Source organism: Aquarana catesbeiana, linkage group LG07 (assembly GCF_042186555.1).
Source record: "Aquarana catesbeiana isolate 2022-GZ linkage group LG07, ASM4218655v1, whole genome shotgun sequence".
Lineage (NCBI taxonomy): Eukaryota > Metazoa > Chordata > Amphibia > Anura > Ranidae > Aquarana > Aquarana catesbeiana.
This window is the reverse complement of record NC_133330.1, coordinates 86,857,296-86,884,655: the sequence shown is the minus strand read 5'-3', so window position 1 is coordinate 86,884,655 and position 27,360 is coordinate 86,857,296. Positions and strand designations below refer to the sequence as shown.

General features: G+C 42.0%; 1 protein-coding gene across 2 annotated transcripts in view; it reads right to left on the bottom strand.

Annotated features, from left to right (window-relative positions):
- LOC141103142 (inter-alpha-trypsin inhibitor heavy chain H3-like) overlaps positions 1-27,360 on the bottom strand; it is a 221,679-nt gene that overhangs the window by 66,756 nt on the left and 127,563 nt on the right. For both annotated transcript variants that reach the window (XM_073592420.1, XM_073592421.1), the window contains exons 11-14: positions 25,015-25,196; positions 24,695-24,880; positions 18,453-18,592; positions 11,551-11,711 (exon numbers count right to left, since the gene is read on the bottom strand). In XM_073592420.1, coding sequence (XP_073448521.1) covers positions 11,551-11,711; positions 18,453-18,592; positions 24,695-24,880; positions 25,015-25,196 — 669 coding nt within the window. The remainder of the gene's footprint in view (positions 1-11,550; positions 11,712-18,452; positions 18,593-24,694; positions 24,881-25,014; positions 25,197-27,360) is intronic.

The following is a 27,360-nucleotide window of genomic DNA, read 5'->3' as shown; positions in this document are numbered from 1 at the left end:
CAAAGGGCCTGGTAATGGACTGGGGAGGGGGGAACCCATGCTGTTTTTTTTCAATGATTTTTATCTATATTGCCGTTATCCGACAATTTATTACAGCTGCGAGCAGTTTTTAAATTACATTTTTTTCCTTTAGAAATGTCATTTTGCTGTGGTACTGTTCTAAACATGGGAAAGATGCGCTACTTTACAGGCATACTAAGGACACCCCCATGCACGATATTTAAAGCATTATTAAAATCACTGCTCCTGAAAAAACATCCGTTTTTAAAACTTTTTTTGCATTGATACATGTCCCCTGGGGCAGGACCTGGGTCCCCAAACACTTTTTATGTCAATAAAATGCATATGTTGGAAGGCAACATGGTTTAATATCATAGTTCTGGAGTTTCTTTCTGGTTGATACAACCAAGTTGGAATGCAACAAGTTGCACATCAAAACTTTGTAGCATATCAGAATATTCAGAGATCAGGCCTCCATCATGGCTGAACAAAAGCTTGGCTCCTGATCGACTGGTGTGATAACATGGAAATCCTTGATTAGCCCTCTGCAAGCAAGCTTCAAAAGGACCATAGCTGACAAGATAATTGATGAATGTCCTGCTACAAAGATCAAAGGATCAACAGGCTCTGTATTGACAGAGGGCACATAGACATGATACGTGGACAATGCTGCCCCTAGAGGCCAATACAACAGAACGGACAGTAATATAATATATTGAGAAGGACTGCCCCGTAACTACTTTCATCCATTAGGGTAGCACATAAACAAGTACAAAAAGAATGGATCTATCCTTTAGCATCACATCTAAAAAAAAAACAAAACATATTTCTTAAAAAATCATAATCAATTTTTAAATGTAAATAGAGATACTGCACCCTCAGCTCCCAAGCCCCAGGAAGAGTAAGAAAGGAACTAAAAAAAAAAAATAATAAAAAAAAAAAGAGGGAATAATCTCTTCCCCCCTCCGTATGACCTCCCGCCCCCCCCTAATATATTTTATGTATACCCCCGCAACCCCCCCTTGACTCATCCATTCCTATCCATTTTCCTATCCCCTAGTCCACACTCAATTTTGCTCTAATCAAATTATTATTTATTTAGTGAGTGCTTCTTATTAAGTGCTGTTAGCATATACACACACATTATATATATATATATATATATATATATATCTCTATCTATATCTATATCTATATATATATACACACACACACACACACACACACACAAGTGTGTCTGTGACCCTCTCATGCCCCTTTTGTTTTTTTAAATGAGGTGGAGAGAGTCTCATCTCTCTACCACCACTATATCCCCTGGCAATCATGCCCTTCTCTCTCCCCCCTCCTCCCTATAATCCGCTACCCCCCCCCCCCCCCAGCTCATTATTTCTAACCGTGAGGTATCTATCCCCAGTCCACACTCAATTTTGCTCTTTCCTAATTATTTATTTAGTGAGTGCTTCTCCCCATACCGTCCACATTTATTATTTTTAATGAGGTTGAGAGAGAATCATCTCTCCACCACTACTATATATCCCCAACAATCGTGCATTCTTCCTGAAGAAAGGGGAAAGACACAGGAGAGAAGGCGAGAGGTGGGAAAAAGGGGGAGAAGGGAAAAAGGGAAAAGAGAGAGGAAAAAAAAAAGAAAAGAAAAAAAAGAAAGGAGGAAAAAAAAGAAAAAAAAGAAAAAACACCCCTAACCAACAAACCCCCCCACCCCACAATCCCCCCCCAAAGAGAGAGGAAAGGAGCCGGGTACTGTACCTCTAAATACTACCCTCACTTCCCATGTAACTTACATATACCGGAGATTGTTTAAATTCTAGCCACCCTTTCCAAGTACTAGCAAATCTTAATTACGAGTCATTTTGCAGATGTATTACTTCTTCCATAAGCCTAGTCTTATCTACCTCCCTAAACCACTCCTTCATTGTCTTTACCTTCTTTGACCCCCATTGTTTGGGGAATAATGCCTTTGCTGTATTTAGCAAGAATGGAGTAATTGCTGCTCTATATTTTTTCTTATGGAACCTGTCGCACGGAACAAGCATTGCCACGTATCTAACCCGATTTCATTTCCACTAATTTTTTTTAATTAAAGTGGAGTTCCACCCACTTTTACAACTCTTCAGCATCCCTCACTAAACTGTGCACTGTAAACGAATTGGATATTTTAAAATTTTTTTTCTCAGCATCTACTGTATAACTGCTGTATTCATTTTTCACTTCCTCCTCCCTGGCTGTGACCCATCGCATAATTTCCTGTTTGCAATGCCTTCTGGGAAGGGGCGGCAACTTCCTCTGACACTGCCATTGCTATGGAAACCTGACCTGAAACCTATTACACTGCTTGTGCTGCACTGAGCATGTGCGAGATCTGCAAGGATGAGATCCAGGAAGAAATACAGTCTGGCTTCAGATGCCCACACTTTAGATGGCCACGGCCTGCAGTAAGTTTATAAAATAACAAACTACTGCTATAAACTAACAAAACAGACCTTAGTTTACAGACTAACTTTACTAGAATACATTAAGCTTGTGTATTAGAGGGGTATTTTTATTTAAAAAGTATAATTTTGGCCAAAACACCACTTTAAGTCTAGTATTTCCCCCCAGGATGATTGAATCAAATGGCATTGCCACCATATATGGGCATGGGTCCCAACCTCCCCACATTCCCTCCAGCATAGAGGAGCGATGTGAGGATTAATTTTATGTAGTTTTAATGGAGCATAATACCATTTTACCAATAATTTGTAATTCATTTCTTTTGTCCATGTGTCCATTGAAGTAGAGTGGACCTAGTCTAAGACTTTGTTTTTCATAGCTTCAGGCAATGCCTGGTTCAGTTCCATTTCCCAACCTCCAAATGGACACACGGACCCATCTTCCGAAGGGGTCATCAACATCTTATAGATATTAGAAATCCCCTGTCTATTTGTTCCCCCTTGATCAATTAATCTTTCCCATGGGTTTAACATAGAGAACGCACTGAGAGGTTTGGGGAGAGACCCACGAAGTGTTGGAGTTGTCTATATCTCCATACATCCCATGGTGATGTACCATACCTTTCTCGCAGCTCCGATAGTGAACACAAAGCATTCCCCTTGAAGACATCCTTAAAGGGGTTGTAAAGATAAGATTTTTTTTTTTTTTAAATAACAAACATGTTATACTTACCTTCACTGTGCAGCTCGTTCTGCACAGAGTGGCCCCGAACCTGGTCTTCTGGGGTCCCTCGGCGGCTGTTTCAGCTCCTCCCCGCAAGCATTAACCACCTTAATGCGAGCTCCCTCGCATGGTGGTGAGTGCTTGCGGGCGCGCTCCCGTGATACAGCCGGCGGCTATAGCCGCTCGCTGTATCACTCGGCCCCGCCCCCCGGCGCGCCGCGTCATCGGATGTGATTGACAGCAGCGCGAGCCAATGGCTGCGCTGCTTTCAATCCATCCACTGCAGCCAATCAGCGACCAGGCTGAGCTGCAATAAAGATGACGAGAACGAGCAGCGAAGATTCGAGGCGTCAGGTAAGTAAAACAGGGGGGCTGGGGGCGGCGGTATTGTCAAAAGTTTTTTCACCTTAATGCATAGAATGCATTAAGGTGAAAACATTTTTACCTTTACAACCCCTTTAAGCCTCAAATGGTCCGATGAGGTCCATTTTAGATATTGGTTATTATCTTTCCCCAGCGGGAAATAGTTGATACCTGTCAGGGGGGTCAGGGGACTATTTTACTGCCATTATATACTTTTAAGTAATTTGTCCCATACTCTAAATGATTCTATAGTAATTGGGACCATTTCTCCTGAGAGACCTCTATGTTGCTTTGGGATCCAGATAATTTGGCCCAAGGCGGCTTTACTCACTCCCTCCTCCAAAAGCACCCACTTTTTATGCGGGGAACCGTGGACCCAGTCCAAGATCCTCCACAATGCCGCTGCCTTGTGATACTTTCCAAAATCTGGAAGGAATACTCCTCCCCTCTCTCTTGGTCTACTCATTATTTTATAGGAAATACGATTGCCTCTATTATTCCGTACAAATTTCAGCAGAATCAATCTGAGAGTTTTAAAGTATGCTCCAGGGATTTTAATCGGAAGGCTTTGAAAGATATACAGAGCTTTCAGAAGGATCATCATTTTAATTACATTAATCCTACCAAACCATGAAGGATCATCATTTTAATTACATTAATCCTACCAAACCATGATAGTCTATGTGCAGGATATCCTTTCAAATCTTTTTCGTTTTCTCCATATTACATAATGCTGAAGTTCGAAACGGCTCCTTAGCTACTCAATTCTCCCATAATCTTAGGGAGTGTTTGTGTGGGATTCGTTATATAAAACATATCATTCACGAAGGCTGATGTCTTGTATTCTTGTCCTGCAATTTTTTTATACCTTTAATTTCATAGTTGGCTCTTATAGAAGCTAAAAAGGTTTCCAAAGAGAACACAAAAAGTAAAAGGGAAAGTGGGCAGCCCTGACGTGTACCATTATAGAGCCTTAAGGCTTCTGATAGGGATCCATTCACCTGAATTTGGGCCGTAGGTTTGGAGTACAAAGCTTCTATCCACCTGAGCATACATGGTCCTATGCCAAATTTATGCAGTGTCCCGAGCATGAAATCCCAATCTAACATATCAAAGGCCTTTTCGGCATCTATTGATAGGAAAAGAACGGGTTTCTTGCCTTTTTTTGCTTCATGCATTAGTAGGATTGTTTTTAGAATATTGTCCCTTGTTTCTCTCCCAGGGACAAATCCTGCTTGATCTTTTCCAATAAATTCTGACATATAGAGCTTCAATCTCTCAACCAATATCCTCGCATAGATTTTCATATCTTCATTAATAAGGCATTTTCTGAATAAAATTCGGATTTCTTCTAGGTTTAATCACCCCTGCCAGTAATCTCCATGGTCTATTTGCCTTTTAGATGTTCTAATAAACACTCTTTTGGTATCTTGCTCCATTAAGTCCCTCAATGCTTCCCGCTTTCCTGTTAGTTCAATCATTACCTTATTATCCCATAATTATTATCCTTTACGACGGACTTTCCAACAGACTTTTGAATGAACGGACTTGCCTACACACGATCAACCAAAGTCTGATGGATTCGTACGTGATGACGTACGACCGGACTAAAATAAGGAAGTTCACAGCCAGTAGCTGCCCTAGCGTTGGGTTATGTCCGTCGGACTAGCATACAGACGAGCGGACTTTTCAACCGGACTCCCTCAGAAAGATTTGAAACATGTTTTATTTCTAGGTCCGTCGAACTTTTGGGGAACAAAAGTCCGCTGGAGCCCACACATGATCGAATTATCCGATGGAGTCCGGTCCGCCAGACCGAGTCTGCCGTTAAATCCGCTCATGTGTACGCGGCATTATTCTTTTATGTGTCTGTTTCAACTCTTGGATCTCTTGTAAAAGGGAGTTTTTTTGTGCAGTCCAAATTTTTTTTCTTTTAGCCCCCTCTGCTATTATCTCCCTCTCATAAATATTTTATGGGTCTCCCACAGTATAGATGGTGCAATATTCTCTTGAAAATACAGGTAAATCTTTTTCCAAGTCTTCCATTACACCTTGATCATGAGGAGTGATTCATCCACCCTCCAGGATCTTTGCCTATCCGGTATATCCTTTAAATTCAAGCTTACTAAGACAGGAGCAGGATCAGAGAGGGTGACTGACTTCAGCTCTACCTTTAATAAGCCCTTTAAAAGCTGGTGATCTAAAAATACATCAATTCTTGAATAAGAGGAATGTACTTGGGAATAATATGTGAAGTCCCTCCCCTTAGGATGCATAAGTCTCCATGCCTCCACTAATTGCTGCTGATATAATTTTTGTTTGACAGCTTTAAGGTTTTTCCCTTCTGAGCGTAGAGAGATAGGTTGAGTATCCAAAGTTGGATCCAGAACAAAGTTAAAGTCTCCTGCCATAACAACTCTCCCCTCCTTAAAATTTTCTAGCTTGCTCAATATCTTTCTCAAAAAAAGACAAGGGTGAGTGTTAGGGCAGTAAATGTTAACAAATGTATACTCATTATTAAACAGGGAACCCTTAATAAATAGGTACCTTCCTTCGGAGTCAGATTCCATTGCTTTTAGTGTAAATGGTGTATTCCTATCACAACCTATTGCTATTCTTTTAGATCTTTTATTAGGGGAATATCCATAAAACCAAACAGGAAAGCCTTTTGAGCTAAATCCAACCCTTGAAGACAACTTCAGGTGAGTCTCTTGCAAAAAAACAATATTTGATGACCAACTTTTCAATTCCTGCATTATTTGGTGCCTTTTATTGGGGCTATTTAAACCTCTCACATTATAAGTAATTGTCTTTAAGGGCATCCTCTCTCAGATATGTGAGGCATAGGCATAGGAGAGAAATATATTTCTTGCACTTCCTTTAGGATGATCCATTTAACCAACAACAAAGAACTAAACACCACACAACAACTCATCCTTACCCTATCTGTTTTACCCCATTCAGACTTCCTTATACCATCACCCCTCACCCCTCCCAGCCCCTGCATTGAATATCAATGATATGACCCATCGGACTGTTGCCTAATTTATGGGCGCCCAGCCCAACAGGGCCTCCCTTGGGGGTTTTTATGCCCGCGTGAATCCCAAGACCTCATTCCCCAACGGGAAATGGCTCTGGGGGTGCAGCCAGTGTACCCCTGAGCGAATCTCCCTCCTTTGCTGGCTCACCTCCCCCTTACCACATGTTTCACTGCTTATCTATTGGCTCCCCTTTTAATTCTAGTCTTAGCGCTCTATACTTTATTCCATGATTGATCTTTTAGCTTCCCCCATTCAGGGTTTTTTTTTCCCCAATTTTCCAAGTTGACCAATGGCATATCTAGTTTGCTGCAAAATTCTTTCAAAACTTCTGGAAATCGGAGTGTAGCTGAAATCCCTTGATTTTTCACAATTAGACAGGCCAGAAAGCCCCATCTATAGGAGATATTTTTACCTTGTAGCTGAGTTATCAAGGGTTTCAGCACCCTCCTGCGGGCTAAGGTCTCTTGTGATAAGTCTGTGAAGATCAGTATTTCAGCTCCATTAAATTCAATAGGTGCAGCACTATTCATGCCATATGAAACTTGTTGCTTGATTTCATAGTGAGAGAATCCTGCTATCACGTCTTTGACGTATCGGGGCTCACATCATGTATATTCTTACATAGATGATTTTTATCTTTTGTCAATGTCCTTGTCATTTTTGTATATGCATTTAATAAAGTTTTTCATATTGTTATTTTGAATACGATCCCTTTGGCTTTCTGTGCCTTAAAGTCCGACCAGGGGCTCCTCTTTGAACCCCCTTTTTTTTCTTTTGACAATCTAACTTTACGGATGTGGCAATAGGAGTGTTTTTCCCCTTTATGTTTTGTTCATAGTGAGAGAATCTTGCTATCACGTCTCTCGTGGTGTCTGTTGATGGCATAGTTATTTTTTGTATCCTATGTACTCTTACAAAGCGTATAGGAGATGATATTTCTTTTTTCATTATTTTTAAAACACTTCTCAAACCGTTTTCTCTAGGTCAGTATTTTTCATGGACTCTGGCAGGCCCCGAATTCTTAAGTTGTTACGTCTATTCCAATTTTCTTGATATTCAAGCCTATAACGGATATTCCTCATTTCCAGGCAATCCAGTTCAGCTCTCTCCCGCAACTCCATAATTGCTTTTTTATGAACATCTAAATGAACTTCAGATTCTTCTACCCTTTGTAGCACATTCTGAATATCCATTCTTGTGGCGTTCAATTCTCCTTTAATCATGCATTCTAAGTCATCATCTCTACCATATCTGGCTTTGTAGGAAGTGCTTGTAGGCTATCCGTTTCCTTCTCCATTCTCTGTTGTCCTTGATCTTTTTGCGATGCTCCCTCTTCTCCCAGATCAGTTTTACTTATCTGCCCCTCTGACACAGGTGTTATTACCTTAACACTCTCAAATGTCTGTTCCGTTCTTTGGTCCGTTTTTCCCTGTACCATGTATGTCTTTATAGAGTTACAAATCCCGCTTTCTGCTTGATTGGTTTTAACTCCTTTTCTCCCCATTATTCCCTCCTATCAAATTGTTTTTACTCTATATGTTCACCACCCAGAATACAATCCCCTACTGATCAAGTGGGCACTTACTCAATGAGAAATTATACCCCCAAAAAATTTCAGATAAATAGGCAAATGCAAATACTCAATCACTTCATACAAAAATATGCTTAGACCTATCTTACACAATTTATACTCATACAAGCTACTGCCTACTCAATATGTAGATTAGTATACCCTCGTATAGGGGATGTGAGTAAGTATTCAAGTAGCTATATAAATTTGTGCAGGGTCTGCATACAATCTGTGTTAAAGCAAATATTCAGGGGGGGGGAGAAAGCTAGAAGTTCAAATAAGGCTGCCAGGGTACAGAAGTGCCTAAGGGTAGATAAGTAGGTTATTATGACTATTATTCAAATAATCCAATACATTAAAACTACACATCCACTTTAAAGAATTGTTTGGCTGACTGGCTGACTGGCTAGCTGGTATGTAAGTGTATAAATACACGACATAAACACCTTAAAGCAGAGTTCCACCCAAAAATTGAACTTCCACTTTAAGAGGAGGTGACCCCCTGACATGCCACATTTGGCATGTCATTTTTTTGGGGGGGGCCCGCGGATACCATCTTTTCAGAGGGTTCCAGCTCACACTTCCTTCTGGCGCACCCTCCACGCAGGAAGGAAGATCACCTCTCCCCCTCCCTCTAGCCAATCATCTGGGACAGGTCACAGGTCCCAGATGATTGCGCGGCCAGTCACGGCGCACGGCTCGCGCATGCGCAGTGGGTGTCTGGCTGTGAAGCCACATCCGGGAGCCAAAGTTACAATGCCGGCGCCGCCGGGCATTCCCCGCATCGCTGGACCCTGAGACAGGTAAATGTCTGATTATTAAAAGTCAGCAGCTGCAGTATTTGTAGCTGCTGACTTTTATTTTTTATTTTTTAAGCGGAACTCCGCTTTAAAGAGTATAAGAGTGCACCAATATAGGTGTATATGTTCAAGTTTTTTTAAATGTTTTGCAATTGTTATATCAAAGCGCTAATCTTATTACATACATCTCCTCAAGTAATAAAAGGCAACAAATTAAGCAGCTTTGCGGTTATATGGCTAATAAAGGCAGAAAAATATATGCAAACAGGTTCAATCTGCTTAATCGGAAAGTTCAGGCTGTATGGTTAATAAAAAAATTTTAAAAGAAAAAAACGAAAGAAAAAAAAAAAAAGGGGGGTGGGGGGCAAACAGTCCTCGAAAGCAAAGCTTATAGGCTCAAGCAAGCTAAGGCAGACTAAAACAATCCTAAAACACTCTTCCTTCAAACGTGAGGCAGTCCTTTAAGTAGAACCTCGCCAGCTAGCTGCCAGATAAAAACTTTGTATTAGTTTTCCTTTTTCACCATATAGGCCTAAATAGTTCTGGTTCTATTCCAGCTTTCACTTCTAGAGCGAATGGAAGTGTAAGCACCTCACTGAAGAGTTTCCTTGGACCTAAACAAAACAGTCCCTATAGGTCATTACTTATCTTCCTCCTTGGCTTCCTCATAAGAGGAACAAATAATACAGGTGCATGAACAAGCAGCAAGTAGATATACGAGTGAAAATTCAGGCTGCTATTCAAATATTTTGTGAATTGTTTGTAATTGTTATACCAGAACACAGTCTTAATGCATGTATTTCTTCAAGTGGTGGAAGGTATACTAACACATGATAAACAGCTTTACAACTATGCGACTGTACTGGTGTGAGCAGAAATATATAAGCAGACAAATTCAATCATGCTCGAAGAAAGATAAAGCTCTAAAAATTATGCAAACGAAAAAAAGAGGGGCAAAAAGCCCACTTGTCTCAACTTATGAGCTCTGACAAACGCCTCGCATAACAACTTCCACAGGCCAAGACAGGGTAGACCCTATAAGCTAATATCAATCTTCTTCGTTTGCTTCCTCATTGAAGATGCAGGTATAACAAGCAGGTACACACACAGCAGATAGATGTAGGGGTAGGAATACAGGCAGGTGTGTAGATATTATATATTATATATAGGTATTGTCCAATTGTTATGCAGAAGCGGAAGTTTTATTGCAGATATTTTCTCAGATGCTAAAGAATTATACAGGTTATGCAGGTGGGTAATAAGCGACTATGCAGCTATGCGACTTTGCAGGCGGAAGCAGAAAGATATATGCGAATAGGTTCAATCAAGCTGGTAGGAAAGTTCAAGCTTCTAAAGAAAAAGATGCATTAAGAAAAAAGCAAGCAGGCAGTCCATAGATGCAAGCTGGTAATTTAAAGCAAGCTATAACGGGCTCAATCAAGCTAACGCAGATATCCTAGGAGCTTATAGCATTCTTCCCATAAATACTGCTTCACCAGTTACCTGGTACAAACCTTGCTTAAATTCCTTTTATTTCCCTTCACCACCTTTGAATATAAATGCCGTATGTCTTCCTACCCGTTCTTCAGACTTTCAGTCCTTCAAATTAATTGGTCCGGCTGCAGAGAGGAGCTTCAGCTACACAGACTGTCCCTCTCACCTCCACATTCCCTGCTCCTTCGATGAGCCCTCGTTACCCAGAGCTCCTCGATGTGCTTCGGGGGGGCGTATCAGTGGGCGCACTGCTACACAATATTTTCCCCCACTCGTGGTTCGCCTACCGTCAATGTCCTGTACCGAGTCCTCCATCCGACCGACCGACCCCCTCCGCTCCGTTCTCCACTCACGGGCTCTCTCCTTCCGCCTCTCACGCTACGAGCGAGCAGCTGCAGCCTCCAGCCCCTTCTCCTCTTCAACGCTTCCAAGTGACAGCTCACTCCGGGACCCTCAGTCCAAGGATCAGGGGGAGTCAAACAGGCGGCTGGAGTCTGGGGTCCAGGCAGGGGTCAGGCACTCCGTAAGGGGTGCAGGATTGCCACAGAAAGAGAGTATGAACCTGGCTTCACCAGGAGAAGTTTACTGCTCTCACCATGTTCGCTCAGGGGGGAACACCTGGAGCTCACAGCCTTGAGTTGCTACTTGGCGCCATGTTGTAGCTCTTGGATAAGCTTTAAAACATCTTCAACATTACAGAATAGCTGCAGATCTGCCACTCCTACTAAAGGAGGTCAGTATGGAGTTCTCTCCTTGTATACAGCCCCACAGGTGGCCATGTGGGACTGTCAGGTGTCCATAATCACCATGGCTCATTACAGGTGCTTAAACTTAAGTAAAATAATGTTATTCTTCTTAATAAACCTTATTGTTTTTAATGTATAGTGATCACTGTGCCCTTTGTTATCTGCAGCAAATGCAGGGTGATCTCAAACATCCATGATTACTAGACCAAAGACACAAGGGCCACCAACTGCTTGACAATACCAAAGTGCAGGTTGCAGACAGATTTACAGAATTATTTCTGTTTTACCATATAAGATTTAGACTTTATAACAATTTATATTTTTGTTTTGATATGGAAAGCTAGCATGTATAATTTTCCTACCTTCAACAAATTTATCAGCAACTAATGTTTCCTCTTCCTTTTCTTTCTCTTCAGGTTTTGTAACCACCATAGATGTTAAAGGAGTCACAAACTTGAACTTCAGAGAAAGATCCAGAGCCTGCTGTTTAAGTTTCTCTTTCTCCAATGGGTCTGCAGATATTCTTCATGCAAATAATGTGACTTTAGAATCTCAACTACAAACATTTCATAAATCTTATATTTACATTTTTGTTTATTTACATAATCCGTTTGTCATTTATAGTTTAATAGGAATTGTAATCGGGTTTCCTGCAAAACAATGCTTCACATCTTATGCCCCGTACACACGGTCGGACTTTGTTCGGACATTCCGACAACAAAATCCTAGGATTTTTTTCCGACGGATGTTGGCTCAAATTTGTCTTGCATACACACGGTCACACAAAGTTGTCGGAAAATCCGATCGTTTTAAACGCGGGTGACGTAAAACATGTACGTCGGGACTATAAACGGGGCAGTGGCCAATAGCTTTCATCTCTTTATTTATTCTGAGCATGCGTGGCACTTTGTCCATCGGATTTGTGTACACACGATCGGAATTTCCGACAACGGATTTTGTTGTCGGAAAATTTTATCTCCTGCTCTCCAACTTTGTGTGTCGGAAAATCCGATGGAAAATGTCCGATGGAGCCCACACACGGTCGGAATTTCCGACAACACGCTCCGATCGGACATTTTCCATCGGAAAATCCGACCGTGTGTACGGGGCATTATGCTACTGCCTTATACCGGTGATGTCTGCTTTAGCCTGTTCAGTTGTCCCACCCAATCTGTTTTATAACCATGATCCTTGGGGGGGGCTCACTAGGATTGGCTGACTCCTATAAGATATGCTTTCATATGTCCTATAATAGCTCATGACATTATTAAATAAAGGTAAGCTGTATATATATATATATATATATATATATATATATATATATACACACACACAGTATCTCACAAAAGTGAGTAGACCCCTCACTTTTTTGTAAATATTTTATTATATTTTTTCATGTGACAACACTGAAGAAATGACACTTTGCTACAATGTAAAGTAGTAAGTGTACAGCTTGTATAACAGTGTAAATTTACTGTCCCCTCAAGATAACTCAACACACAGCCATTAATGTCTAAAACGCTGGCAACAAAAGTGAGTACACCCCTAAGTGAAAATGTCCAAATTGGGCCCAAAGTGTCAATATTTTGTGTGGCCACCATTATTTTCCAGCACTGCCTTAACCCTCTTGGGCATGGAGTTCACCAGAGCTTCACAGGTTGTGCTCCTCCACCTTCCATTTGAGGATACCCCACAGATGTTCAATAGGGTTTAGGTCAGCAGACATGCTTGGCCAGTCCATCACCTTTATCCTCAGCTTCTTTAGCAAGGCAGTGGTCGTCTTGGAGGTGTGTTTGGGGTCGATATCATGTTGGAATACTGCCCTGCAGCCCAGTCTCTGAAGGGAGGGGATCATGCTCTGCTTCAGTAAGTCACAGTACATGTTGGCATTCATGGTTACCTCAATGAATTGTAGCTCCCCAGTGCTGGCAGCACTCATGCCAGCTCCACACCATGACACTCCCACCACCAGGCAAGACACACTTGTCTTTGTACTCCTCACCTGGTTGGCGCCACACACACTTGACACCATCTGAACCAAATATGTTTTTCTTGGTCTCATCAGACCACAGGACATGGTTCCAGTAATCCATGTCCTTAGTCTGCTTGTCTTCAGCAAACTGTTTGCGGGCTTACTTGTGCATCATCTTTAGAGGAGGCTTCCTTCTGGGACGACAGCCATGCAGACCAATTTGATGCAGTGTGCAGCGTATGGTCCAGAGCACTGACAGGATGACCCCCCACCCCTTCCACCTCTGCAGCAATGCTGGCAGCACTCATACATCTATTTCCCAAAGACAACCTCTGGATATGACTCTGAGCACGTGCACTCAACCTCTTGGGTTGACCATGGCGAGGCCTGTTCTTAGTGGAACCTGTCCTATTAAACTGCTGTATAGTCTTGGCTACCGCGCTGCAGCTTAGTTTCAGGGTCTTGGCAATCTTCTTATAGTTTAGGCCATCTTTATGTAGAGCAAAAATTGTTTTTTCTTCAGATCCTCTGAGAGTTCTTTGCCATGAGGTGCCATGTTGAACTTCCAGTGACCAGTATGAGAGAGTGAGAGCGATAGCACCAACTTTAACACACCTGTTCCCCATTCACACCTAAGACCTTGTAACACTAATGAGTCACATGACACCGGGGAGGGAAAATGGCTAATTGGGCCCAATTTGGAAATTTTAACTTAGGGGTTTACTCACTTTTGTTGCCAGCGGCTTAGACATTAATGGCTGTGTGTTGAGTTATTTTGAGGGGCAGCAAATTTAAACTGTTATACAAGCTGTACACTCACTACTTTACATTGTAGGAAAGTGTAATTTCTTCAGTGTTGTCACATGAAAAGATATAATGAAATATTTATAAAAATGTAAGGGGTGTACTCACTTTTGTGAGATACTGTATATTTTATTACACACATACACAGTGTCTCACAAAAGTGAGTACACCCCTCACATTTTTGTAAATATTTTATTATATCTTTTCATGTTACATATAGTTACATAGTAGGTGAGGTTGAAAAAAAGACACAAGTCCATCAAGGCCTAACCTATGTGTGTGATTATAAGTCAGTATTACCTTGTATATCCCTGTATGTTTTGGTCGTTCAGGTGCTTATCTAATAGTTTTTTGAAACTATCAATGCCCCCCCCCCCCCCCGCTGAGACCACCGCCTGTGGAAGTAAATTCCACATCCTGGTCGCTCTTACAGTAAAGAACCCTCTACATAGTTTATGGTTAAACCTCTTTTCTTCTATTGTGGGGTCACCAGTACGGTATTTGTAAATTGAAATCATACCCCCTCTTAAGCGTCTCTTCTCCAGAGAGAATAAGTTCAGTGATCGCAACCTTTCTTAATAACTAATATCCTCCAGATGCTTTAGTGCCCTTCTTTGTACTCGCTCCATTTCCAGTACATCCGTCCTGAGGACTGGTGCCCAGAACTGGACAGCATACTCTAGGTGCGGTGGGACCAGAGTCTTGTAGAGTGGGAGAATTATCGCTTTATCCCTGGAGTTAATCCCTTTTTAATGCATGCCAATATTCTGTTCGCTTTGTTAGCAGCAGCTTGGCATTGCATGCCATTGCTGAGCCTATCTACTAGGACCCCCAGATCATTTTCCATCCTAGATACCCCCAGAGGTTATCCCCCTAGTGTATAGACTGCCTTCATATTTTTGCCACATATATTTTTTTCTACACTAAACCTCATTTGCCATGTAGTTACCCACCCCATTAATTTGTTCAGATCTTCTTGCAAGGTTTCCACATCCTGCGGAGAAGTTATGTGACAACACTAAAGAAATGACACTTTGCTACAATGTAAAGTATTTAATGCACAGCTTGTATAACAGTGTATATTTGCTGTCCCCTCAAAATAACTCAACACACAGCCATTAATGTCTAAACCGCTGGCAACAAAAATTAGGTAAAAATGTTCAAGTTGGTCCAAATTAGACATTTCTCCTCCCTGGTGTCATGTGACTCATTAGTGTTACAAAGTCTCGGATGTTAATGGGGAGCAGATGTGTTACATTTTGTGTTATCACTCTCACTCTCTCATACTGGTCACTGGAAGTTAAACATGGCACCTCATGGTAAAGAACTCTCTTAGAATCTGAAAAAAAGAATTGTTGCTCTACATAAAGATGGCCTAGGCTATGAGAAGATTGCCAAGACCCTGAAACTAAGCTGCAGCACGGTGGCCAAGACCATACAGCGGTTTAACAGGACAGGTTCCACTCAAAACAGGCCTCGCCATGGTCGACCAAAGAAGTTAAGTGCACGTGCTCAGCGTCAAATCCAGAGGTTGTCTTTGGGAAATAAATGTATGAGTACTGCCAGCATTGCTGCAGAGGTTGAAGGGGTGGGGGCTCAGTGTGTCAGTGCTCAGACCATACGCCACACACTGCATCAAATTGGTCTGCATGACTGCCATCCCAGAAGGAAGTGTCTTCTAAAGATGATGCACAAGAAAGCACGCAAAAGTTTACTGAAGACAAGCAGACTAAGGACATGGATTACTGGAACCATGTCCTATGGTCTGATGAGATAAACTTATTTGGTTCAGATGATGTCAAGCGTGTGTGGCGGCAATCAGGTGAGGAGTACATGTACAGGAGTGTCATGGTCTGGGGCTGCATAAGTGTTGCTGGCATTGGGGAGCTACAGTTCATTGAGGGAACCATGAATGCCAACATGTACTGTGACACACTGAAGCAGAGCATGATCACCTCCCTTCAGAGGCTGGGCCACAGGGCAGTATTCCAACATGATAACGATCCCAAACACACCTGCCTTGCTAAAGAAGCTGAGGGTAATGGTGAGACCTAAACCCTATTGAGCATCCTCAAATGGAAGGTGGAGGAGCACAAGGTCCAGGCCCCAGACATCTGGAGGAGATCCCTGTGTTGGGGGCTCTGCCCCTGGGGCAAAAGGAAAAGAAGGAGGGAGGGAGGAGGGAGAGAGAGAGGGGGGGCAGGAGAGAGAGAGGGAGGGGGGAGAGAGGAAGGGGGAGAGAGAGCGCTCCAGGACATCATTTAACCATTGTCTCAGCTAGGCTTAGCTGCAAACTCCAAGCCAAGCCAGGAACAGCCTGCCCAGCAGAGAGGCCAGTGCAGCAGCTTTCTGTATTTAAGAAGCTGCTTAAAAAGGGACTGGGTGAGTACAAACCAGAATCACACCCAAAGCCACAGAGAGGACAGTGTAGTGCAATACTGCACATGTCTGGGACCTAGGGGTAGGGATGAGCTTCGAGTTCGAGTCGAACTCATGTTCGACTCGAACATCGGCTGTTCGCAAGTTCGCCGAACAGCGAACAATTCGGTCCACCCGGTGACCCCGCCCCCCTCTGACGCACGGGACATGATGGGACTTCCCTGTGGCATTCCCTGTGATGTCACAGGGAAGTCCCATCACGTCACCGTGCATCAGAGGGGGGCGGGTTCACCGGGTGGCCCCACCCCCCTGTTATTTAAGAACCGTCAGAAGAGGAGACGCGTCACACAGTGGGAGCCTTCCTCCATGCCAGCATGGGTGCAGAGTGGCCCGGAGAAGAAGATGAAGAAGAGAAGAAGATGAAGAAGAAGATGAAGAAGAGAAGAAGATGAAGAGAAGAGCGGGAGCCTCCCCCCCATGCCATGGGTGCGGAGCGGCCAGAGGAGAAGAAGATAGAAGACGCCGCGGAAGAGATGCTGGACGAGAACACCGGAGGAAGAAGAAGAAGATGAAGGAAGATAGAAGAAAGAAGAAGCATTTAAATAAAGGAATTGTCAAAAACTGTCTCTTGTCATTTTTAACATTTTTTTAGTGAAATGGTAGGTGTACTTTTGTACCCCCTTACCATTTCACACAGGGGGGGGCCGGGATCTGAGGGTCCCCTTGTTAAAGGGGGCTTCCAGATTCCGATAAGCCCCCCGCCCGCAGACCCCCACAACCACCGGCCAGGGTTGTGGGGATGAGGCCCTTGTCCTCATCAACATGGGGACAAGGTGTTTTGGGGGGCTACCCCAAAGCACCCTCCCAATGTTGAGGGCATGTGGCCTGGTACGGTTCAGGAGGGGGGCCGCTCTCTCGTCCCCCCCTCTTTTCCTGCGGCCTGCCAGGTTGCGTGCTCGGATAAGGGTCTGGTATGGATTCTTGGGGGGGACCCCACGCCGTTTTTTTTTTATTTTGGCGCGGGTTCCCCTTAAAATATGGAATTTAGGGGGACCCCCACGTAATTTTTTTTTTTTAATTTTGGTTCGGGGTTCCCCTAATATCCATACCAGACCTGAAGGGCCTGGTATGGAATTTAGGGGGACCCCCACGTCATTTTTTTTTTTTAATTTTGGTTCGGGGTTCCCCTGTGGGGAATTCCCATGCCGTTTTTATCAATGAACTTTTATGTGTATTGTCGGACCGGCAATGCAATAGCCGCGAGTAGTTTTAAATGACTTTTTTTCTTTGAAATGTCATTTTGCTGTCAGACTGTTCTAAACACAGGAAACATGCGCCCCTTTACAGGCATACTATAGACACCCCCCAGCTATGAAATTTAAAGGGAAATTACACTTTTATTGTTTGACTTTAAGCATTATTAAAATCACTGCTCCTGAAAAAACTGCCATTTTTGAAACTTTTTTTTGCATTGATACATGTCCCCTGGAGCAGGACCCAGGTCCCCAAACACTTTTTATGACAATAACTTGCATGTAAGCCTTTAAAATTAGCACAAACTTTTTTCCTGTTCGCATGTTCTGGTGCGAACCGAACAGGGGGGTGTTCGGCTCATCCCTACCTAGGGGACAGCTTCAGTGCAGTGCAAGAAAGCAGGAGCACCCCAATGTATCTACTTTGGGCCTGGAGCAGCCAAATGCAGTGTAATACAGCCAAGTGCTGTCTCTTGAATATTGAATCTTTTTGCAACTTTTGCCTTACTGTTTGAGCCTCATCATTACTCCCACTAGTGTGCAACATAGTTTAGTTGGATTGTAACAGCCAGAGACTTTAGCAGTTTCTCAACCGTTTGTTTGGAGTTTACACGCCTCTTTAGTTTTGGGCATCCCCAGTATCCCAATCCCTATCCAAGTTCAACGTTCCCTAAATTAACAAACTAATTTAAAACCCTTAGACTGTTACCATAAAAGATTTTCATAACAGTTTTTTGACATCGTCTAATTGCAGGTTTGCAATTTTTGGGGAATTCCATGATACAGAAAATATATAAATAATTGTGGTCAGAACATTTTCTCATTAGGGTACAAGCAATACTATATAAAAACATACCTTTTCTCCAGCAGTTGCTGTATGGTGAGGTAGGCCCAAAGTCTCTCAGTAAAGTCACCGAATATGTACTCCTGCTGTTTGCTCACCCCATCCTTCTCTTGGATTTGAACATTTTCACTGTATTTCAGTGAATTATCTGCCTGTGTAAGTCAACACAACTCAATATTTATATAAATCTACTATACTTAGGACTAAATACATCATAAAGTTTTCATAAGAATATTTAACAAAACTATTCTGGTATTTACTATGGAAACATCAAGGCATGATACTTCACTAGCTCCAATAGACTTTTTGGATTTAAAAGGAGCGGCCTTTAAGCTGCAGCACGTGAGCAAGATATAGCCCACTGTTTTCTTTTTCTGGCACTTTTCCTGGAGGCTCTGTATGCAGATTGGCAGCAAGTGCCAGGCACTGAAAGGCAGCGCGTTCTATTAGCCAACCACATACTTTAACTGGCACTGCTGAACAGTGTGATCTCCTGCCTGATGTTTTTGTATAACTCAGGCTGTCACGTCATCTGGCTACTAGAGAACAGCACAGGACGTGGAACATATTCAAAGATTCAGTATGTGACCACTGAGCAACAGTGCTGGGTGGCTTTTCTGAACCCACTGATAATGGTGCAATCTTCATCCCACTGTCTCCAAATATGGAACACTATTCCTCCAATGACTCTAAAGTGTGGAACTATTAGACCCATTAAACTCAAAGATGTAGCATTATTCCTCCCACAGACACATGGGAGATTATGGCTTCCAATGACACCAACTTTGGGGCACTCCTTCTCACACTGACTATTGATGGGGCATTATTCCTCCTCAACCTGAGAACCATTGTTGGGTGATTTTTTCTCATCATTGACCATCAACTTTTTTGGCATCTTTACCACTACTGACACCAACAACATGGTAGTATTCATCCTCTCACTGATCACTGAGGCTTGTTTTTTTTAATCCTACTGACTGTTGACCTTTGGGTAGTTTTTACTTCAATAGACCACTGGCCATAGTTTGCAAATCTGACAAACCAAAACTCCAAGAAATGTAAATTCAAGATGAAAATGTTGCTAATAAAAGAAGGTATGTGGAAATGTACTGTATAAATGAGGTCAGGCCGGAACACCCTTCAGATTAATGTATAGAGAAAGACCAAAAAGCTCAAAGCATAATCTCTCTTACATATATGTATGATTTGCTCATCTTCTATGCAAAGTGTGAAACTGCTAAAGAAATGTAGGAAGGATTACAAAAGATGCACAGAAGAGCTAATCTCAGCAAAAAAATGTATTTGATTAGAAATCTATACCAAACCAGGCTTATGAAAGGTAAGGATATGCACGATAACATAAGGCATACCTTGGACATGGTTGAACGACCTGAGAGGTATAGGAAAAGAAATAAAAGATTTTCATGTCACAGCACTATTACTCAGTGGTTTACCAGAAAGTTATGAAATGGTTGTCACAGCACTTGATGCACATCCAGTTGATGAACTGACATTGGAATATATTAAGGGCAAGCTTGTGGATGAATATAAGCATAACACAGAAAGCATTAATAGTGACGCTGCTTCTGTCACAAAATCTTCTTTAGCTTGCCGACGCCTGCCATCGATTGACGGTGGCAGAATGGCAATCCTGCACGAATCGCCGCAGACGTGCCGCGGGTGCGCGCGTGCCTGCCGCATGCCATAGGAGCCCGTGCACGTGGCCGGCGGCTGCCATGGTAATCAATGGCTATTTATAGCTCTGATCGCTGTATAAATGTGGTCCCAAAATAGTGTGAAAAGTGTCCGATCTGTCCGCCACAATGTTGCAGTCCCAATAAAAATCGCAGATCGCCTTCATTCTAGCAAAAAAAAAAAAAATAATAAAAATGTTATAAATCTATCCCCTACTTTGTAGACGCTATAACTTTTGCGCAAACCAATATACGCGTATTGCTTTTTTTCTTTACCAAAAATATGTAGAAGAATACATATTGGCCTAAACTGTGGAAGAAATTTGTTTTTTTTTATATATTTTTGGGGGGTATTTATTATAGCAAAAAGTAAAAAATATTGTTGATTTTCAAAATAGTCTGTTTTTTTGTTTATAGTGCAAAAAATAAAAATCGAAGAGGTGATCAAATACCACCAAAAGAAAGCTTTATTTGTGGGCAAAAAGGACATCAATTTTGTTTGGGTACAGCGTCGCACAACTCCGCAATTGTCAGGGGCTGAAGTGGTTAAAGATGAAAAATAGGATTAAAAACAGTAACATGAAACCAGAAACATGTGAATGTTTTGTGTGCAAGAAACAAGGTTAATTTAAGTAGATTGCAGAATCTGGAAAGCTAGAATGCAAAAACAAACTAAACTACAAAAAAGCCAAAAGTCTGAAGGAAGAAACAGATTTTCCTTAAGATATGAATATGTTTTTCAATCTAAAGCTTGAACCTCATCTTTGCAAGCATGGTGTGTTGATTCAACAGCTACAAGTCACGTGACAAATGACAAAAATGTCTTTATTCACCTTGACCAGAGTAAAACATAAAAAATTACCACAGCTAATGGTCCTATTTCCCAGCGTGTCACCAGAAAGATACCTGTGAAAAATGTCCTCTATGCCCCTGCTCTTAAAACTAATCTTCTGTCAGTGAAGAAGCTCAGAAAATAAGGCAATGTAGTGACCTTTCAAGATGACAGGGGTGCCATCACAAACGGGGATATCTTACTTGCAAAGGCTAAAATTACAGATGAACTGTATCAGCTGAACTGCAATGTGGTTAAAGCGGGGGTCCACCCACACCGCCCAAAAAAAAAAATATTAAAAGCCAGCAGCTACAAATACTGCAGCTGCTGACTTTTAATACATGGCCACTTACCTGTCCCAGGGTCCAGCGATGTCGGCAGGGGACCCGAGCGGGTTCTCGGCAGCTGCTGCTGCCATCCTAGGTGAGGGAATCAGGAAGTGAAGCGTTGCGGCTTCACTTCCCGGTTCCCTATTGCGCATGCGCGAGTCGCGCTGCGCGTCCCAAGTGGTCCCCACTCTCTCCTGGGAGCTGTGTGTTCCCAGCAGACAGCGCGGTGGGGATGGGAAGAGGCATAGACTCCCATGGGAGTCTATGCCGGAAGTGGGTGCAAATACCTGTCTTAAACAGGTATCTGCACCCCCCTCCCCCCTGAAAGGTGCCAAATGTGACACCGGAGGGGGGGAGGGTTCCGAAAAGCGGAAGTTCCATTTTTGTTGGAACTCCACTTTAATACTGCCAAAGAGGAAAAACATTCAAATTGCATTCACACATGGCACAGATGACTTGGGCACAGAAGATCTGACATAATAAAGAAATTAACTGAGAATGACTACGCAAGTGGAAGAAAAGTGAGTCCATGTAATCAAAAGATGAAATGCACCAGCTGTATACAAGGAAAAATGACAACAAAAGTCTTGCCAAAGCAGAGTAATAGCAGAGCTAAGAAACCTGTGAACTTCATTCAGATCTTTGCGATCCAATGGAAAAATTGACTCCAGGAAAGAAGAGTTATTTGCTCACTTTTATAGATGGCAACTCCAGGTTTACTACACTCTGGGGGTTATTTACGAAAGGCAAACCCACCTTGAACTGCAAGTGCACTTGGAAGTGCGGTCGCTCTAAATCTAAGGGGTAGATCTGAAATGAGTGGAAGCTCTGTTGATTTTATCATCCAATCATGTGCAAGCTAAAATGCTGTTTTTTATTTTCCTTGCATGTCCCCCTCGGATCTACAGAGACTTTACTTCCAAGTGCACTTTCAGTGCAAAGTGGATTTTCCTTTAGTAAATAACCCCCTATATATGTTACACAAAAGTGAAGTACCAGAGAAACTTGAACAGTATTTGGCTCAAGTAAGCAACAAATTTGGGAGTGTATTGCGCACAGACAATAAAACTGAATATTCAGGTGACAACACAAAGCCCCGAACATGAACAACCAAAACATTTTTGGAAGCAAAGCCTATGTGCACATCCCAAAAGATAAACCTACAAAACGGGATGCTTGCGCAAAGGAAAGTGTACTCGTGAGGTACAATGAATCTCAAAATTGATACAGAATTTTACACCAAGACACAAACATGTAAGCATCAGGAGAAGTGCAATTGTCAATGAAACTTCAGTGTGTTCAAAATTTCATGAACTAGCACAAACACTTAAAATTTAGGGAAATTCCACATCAGTGCCACATAAAGATAAGCAACAAAGACACAGAAATAGAAATTAACAAGGACAATCCAAATACTGTAAAAGAAGAAAACAGGCCACAGAAGGCTTCAATCAGGAAATCTACCAGAAGCAATAAAGGTATTCCCAGCCAAATGTCTGTCCTGTGTTGCTCGTGTGGCATTAATACCAGACCCAGATTCATGAAATGAAATGTAAAGACTTCCAACCCATGAGAAACAAAAGTTGATCAAATGCTTACAATAAACAGGTTTATAGAACTGAGATCTGAAATGGGACTAATATAAGGAGTAGTTGTGAATGCTGGTGTTGGAATACAAAGCTCATTTGTATTTTAACAGCAGAACTATGTTCTCTCTAAGCAGTCTCCAGTAAAGTTTCTTGTTAATAATACCAGTGGTGTGCGACCCTCCATTTCAGACTTGCATCATCTGCTACAGGAGTGAGACTGGGCTCTGTGCTGCTCCGCACCTTCCCTTCACAGTCCTAGCACAGTCCTAGCGCAGGCCTAGTCAGCAGCTTGTTGGGCTGCCAAACAAGCTGCTGACTAGGCCTGTGCTTTGAATTAACACCAGAAAAAATACCATTGTAGGTCCAATTCACTTCTGGTTTGTTCACTTTGTTGCCAGTCAAGCCCTGATGAAGGGGACACTTAGACCCCCGAAACACTTTGCCTACTTTTTGAATTGTACCCCTGACCTTTAATGGAATAAAATTGTATCTGGACCTCTTAGGAGTGGTGTGGCACTTAAATTTTAACTCTTTTTACTTCATTCTTTTTGTCAGTTTGTGAAATGCCTTATAATGTAAAAACACAAACATTATTTGACATGCGCTGGAATCAATATTAGTGCAGGTACAGAAAGGATTTTAGGACTGATAAAAAAGACCATTTAAAATAACTAGTATAGCATCATATCCCTAACAAGATGAGCAGAAAGGAAAAGACCATGGAACTGGGGCTTTTTAGGTGCTAATAATCAAATGAAAATAAATATTAAATACATGAACAAAAATTAAGTTTTATCTTTAACAAACCTTCTGAAGAAGCAGACCAAACTGCTGAATCTAAACATTGTATTATGGGATGTTGCACAATCATGTACTTGTGTTAAATCTATGTTATTCTGGGGTGTACTTGTCAGCAATGTCCCTAATAATGCACTATTGAGCTCTTTTGTAATTGTATACTTGTCTTTTTGGGCAAAAAAAAAAAAGATTTGTTAAAAGATAAAGCTTATTTATTGTTGTTCGTTTATTCACTATTTATTTTTATTTGATGATTAGCACCTGAAAAGTCCCAATCCTGTTGTTTTTTTCCTTCTGAAATAACTAATATTGTTGAACCTGGCCAATGTCTGTGTGTGCATTGGAGATCTGGTGGCATGGATAGCTAAGAACAATGTGTTTATGTTGCAGTGCAGATCTCATTGGTGCCATGCATGATGGGGAGAGGGATGCATGTGTTGCTGTACAGATATCACTGGTGACATGGAAAGTGGGGTTTGAGGAGTGCATACTGGTGAGTTAACTATGTGTACTGCTGTGCAGATCTCATTGCTGATATTGATGATGGGGGGAGAATTACATGTGCTAGAGTGCAGATTCCATTGTTGAAATGGTTGATTTACTAAAACTGGAGGGTGCAAAATCTAGTACAGCTCTGCATAGAAACCATAGAAAACTTAATTTTTTTTTTTAAAGCTTAATTGAACAAGTTAGATGCTGATTGGCTACCATGCACAGCAGCTGTGCCAGATTTTGCACTATCCACTTTTATTAAATCAGCCCCAATGTGTTTATGGGTTGCTGATCTTAATGGTGATAAGGATATGGATAGAGTACAGGCGAGGTAGTGCAGATCTCATTGGTTGCAAGGGGCTGAGTCATGTGATAGAGTGCAGATATTTTGGTGATATCCATAGTGGTAAGTAAGATGTGTGTTGGAATGCAGATCTTATTGGTAGCATGGATTGGCTTAGTCTACAATAATATGCTTTCTTAGACATGACACTTTTAACAGGACAGTATTTATACATACCCCTTCTGCCTGTATATCCACAGAGAAGAAGTTCAAATCATTATCGATTATTCGTCCTGCAACCACAATTTCACTGCCATCAAAGTAATGGTTGAAGCTGTTCTGGGTGACGTTTGCAATTGCATTCTCAGGATATTGCATTTTAATATCAACCAATGTTGGGTTTGCAATTTCTGTATAAAATCCCTATTATACAAGTAAAGAAACATTGGTTTTATGTATGTATTTTATTTTCTGAAATATAACAAGCCTAAAATATATGCAGTGTAAAAGACATTTTGAGAATCAAACTGTTGAGTGAGCTCCATGGAAAAACTAACCTGCATCTGCACGGTTGCATCTGAGTCCTCATAAATTCGACGGGCAATGCCTGAATTTTCTAATGCCATCTTCTCAAGAAATCCATAATCAACCCCATAACCAAAACCAAGACAGTACACGGTATATCCATTTTTGTTAGCTTTCCTTACATTTTCTTGAATTTTTTCTGGTTCTGTCTCACCTTTTAGAGGAAAAACAACAATCATATCAGTGATATTTTAGGGATATATATTACACAGTAAAATGTGATCAAACATAAAATCTAATTGGTTCAGTCATTCACTAATATGCAGAATAATGTGATCACCATTATGAACCATCAGGATTTTTAGAAATAATAAAAGACCACAACAAAATATTTTTACTTCAGTCTGGGAAGTGGCTGCTGGGATAAAGCATCATACTGTATATAATGTAATTCTGTTACCTTGATCCACATTTTTGGCAAGGTAATGTATTTATTATGGTTGTAGCGGTAGCGGTAGCTATGCATCTTCATTACATTGCCAAGCTGACCGGGACTCTTAATGAACAAAGATACAGCTTGTCAGCTTTGCACGGGGGACTCCCCCCCCCCCCTTTTTCTTCTCACAGACTTGTTCACAGGTAAGACAGCCCACTCTGCCTTTCACCTAGTTTTCCATAGGCAGAGGTGAGTGGGCCAATCAAGGGAGGACTGAAGGAGATGCAAAGAACTTTGGGAGATGCAGAGAACTCTGGGAGATGCAGAGAACTCTGGGAGATGGAGTTACCAGCACAGACTGCTTGATTGAAATTAACACACAGAGAACTACACATTCCAAGAAGCACTGCTCCATGGGAGAAGTTTTACCACATAAAAGGGGCAGAGTTACCACGAGGCAGGGAAGAGTCGGACGTGTTGACAGGAGGCGGCGGGCTTAGACCTGGGGGATCACATCTGCCACAGCCAGGAAGTTGGTGGCGGACATCTGGGATCAAAAGAGGACTCTGCATGCATCCCTAGACATCCCGATCCGCGTGCAAGGCCCCTGTGAAGAGGTGTCAATCGGGCCCTTGCAGGGACCGGCACCACAGTAATTTCACCTGCAGCCTTTGGACACAGCGGTGAGCTTTCGCCCAATCCTACATAAGCCAAAACTCTGATTTATCCTTTTGCCCTGCTTCCCTTATTAACATGGAACCGTGATGCTGTTACACTCTGCCTGGCAGTGAAAATACTTGTCTGCTACCCCATAGGATTACAATACTAGTTGCTGTCAAGCCTTTTGGATGTACTATGTTCACCTCATTTCAAAAGATCAACAAGTGCACCACTGTAAAGTAGCTCAAGATCTTAAGGACCCTAACTGAGTTCAGGACACTAGTCAATTACAGGTGGATCCACATTGGGGGTTGATTCAGTGCACTGGGTCAGGTTTCGATGTTAAGCTCACCTGCTGGGATTGTGATGCTGGATGAGGAAGGGAAAGGATTGACAGACAAAGATAAAGTCATTCTTTTACCCTCCTTCTGCCTGGACTCATATAGCCCAATTTGTTTGGGGTTGTTGGATGCTCTATTGAAGTTAACAGTACACTTGCTATTCTCATGTGTTTACCTCTGCTCTTGGGGGCCATTTCACTTAAAGGGGTGCTCTAAGAACAGACGAAGTTGACCTTGTTGATTTTTTTCTAAAACTCTTATCTTGTTATACCTCATACCTGCTTACTGTTTTATATTACTGTGATTGTTTGTTTTGTTCTCTTTTAAGCAAGCGCACAGTATAGATTACTTTCTGATTTCATGCTGTTTCTTTTGCTGTGGTAATTACACTACACTACTGTCAGGTGTGCCGGGGGGGGTCAGTCTGTTCTTGGGGTTGAGGAGGCAGAGTAAAGGATCAACAATATTCAAGCGGCTCCTGCAGAGGTAGCGCTATGTGGTCATAACTATTTTTCTATAATTGTTCTTAAACCGGGTAAATCTAAAATATTGCATACCCTGTTTTTAAATCAAATTTACACATACAAATGAATGAGCCAGAAGAGTAACTCATCCATCTTTTCTCCTTGGCATGGTCGGTGTCAGTTGGTGAAACAAAGGGATCTTAATAGACATGCATTTGATCCTCCCTCTGGTGAATGAACCAGGGATCGACATGTATTACATCACTCTCTGGTTTACAGCTGTCATTTATTATCTTCATTGGAGTGCAGGAGAAACAAGGGAGTGGAGGAGGTTAATATATTAGAAAACCTTCATGAACAAACAGCATCATAAAGGCCAAGGAACACACCAGACAGGTCAGAGATAAAGTTGTGGAGAAGTTTAAAGCAGGATTAGGTTATAAAAAATATCCCAAGCTTTGAACATCTCACGGAGCA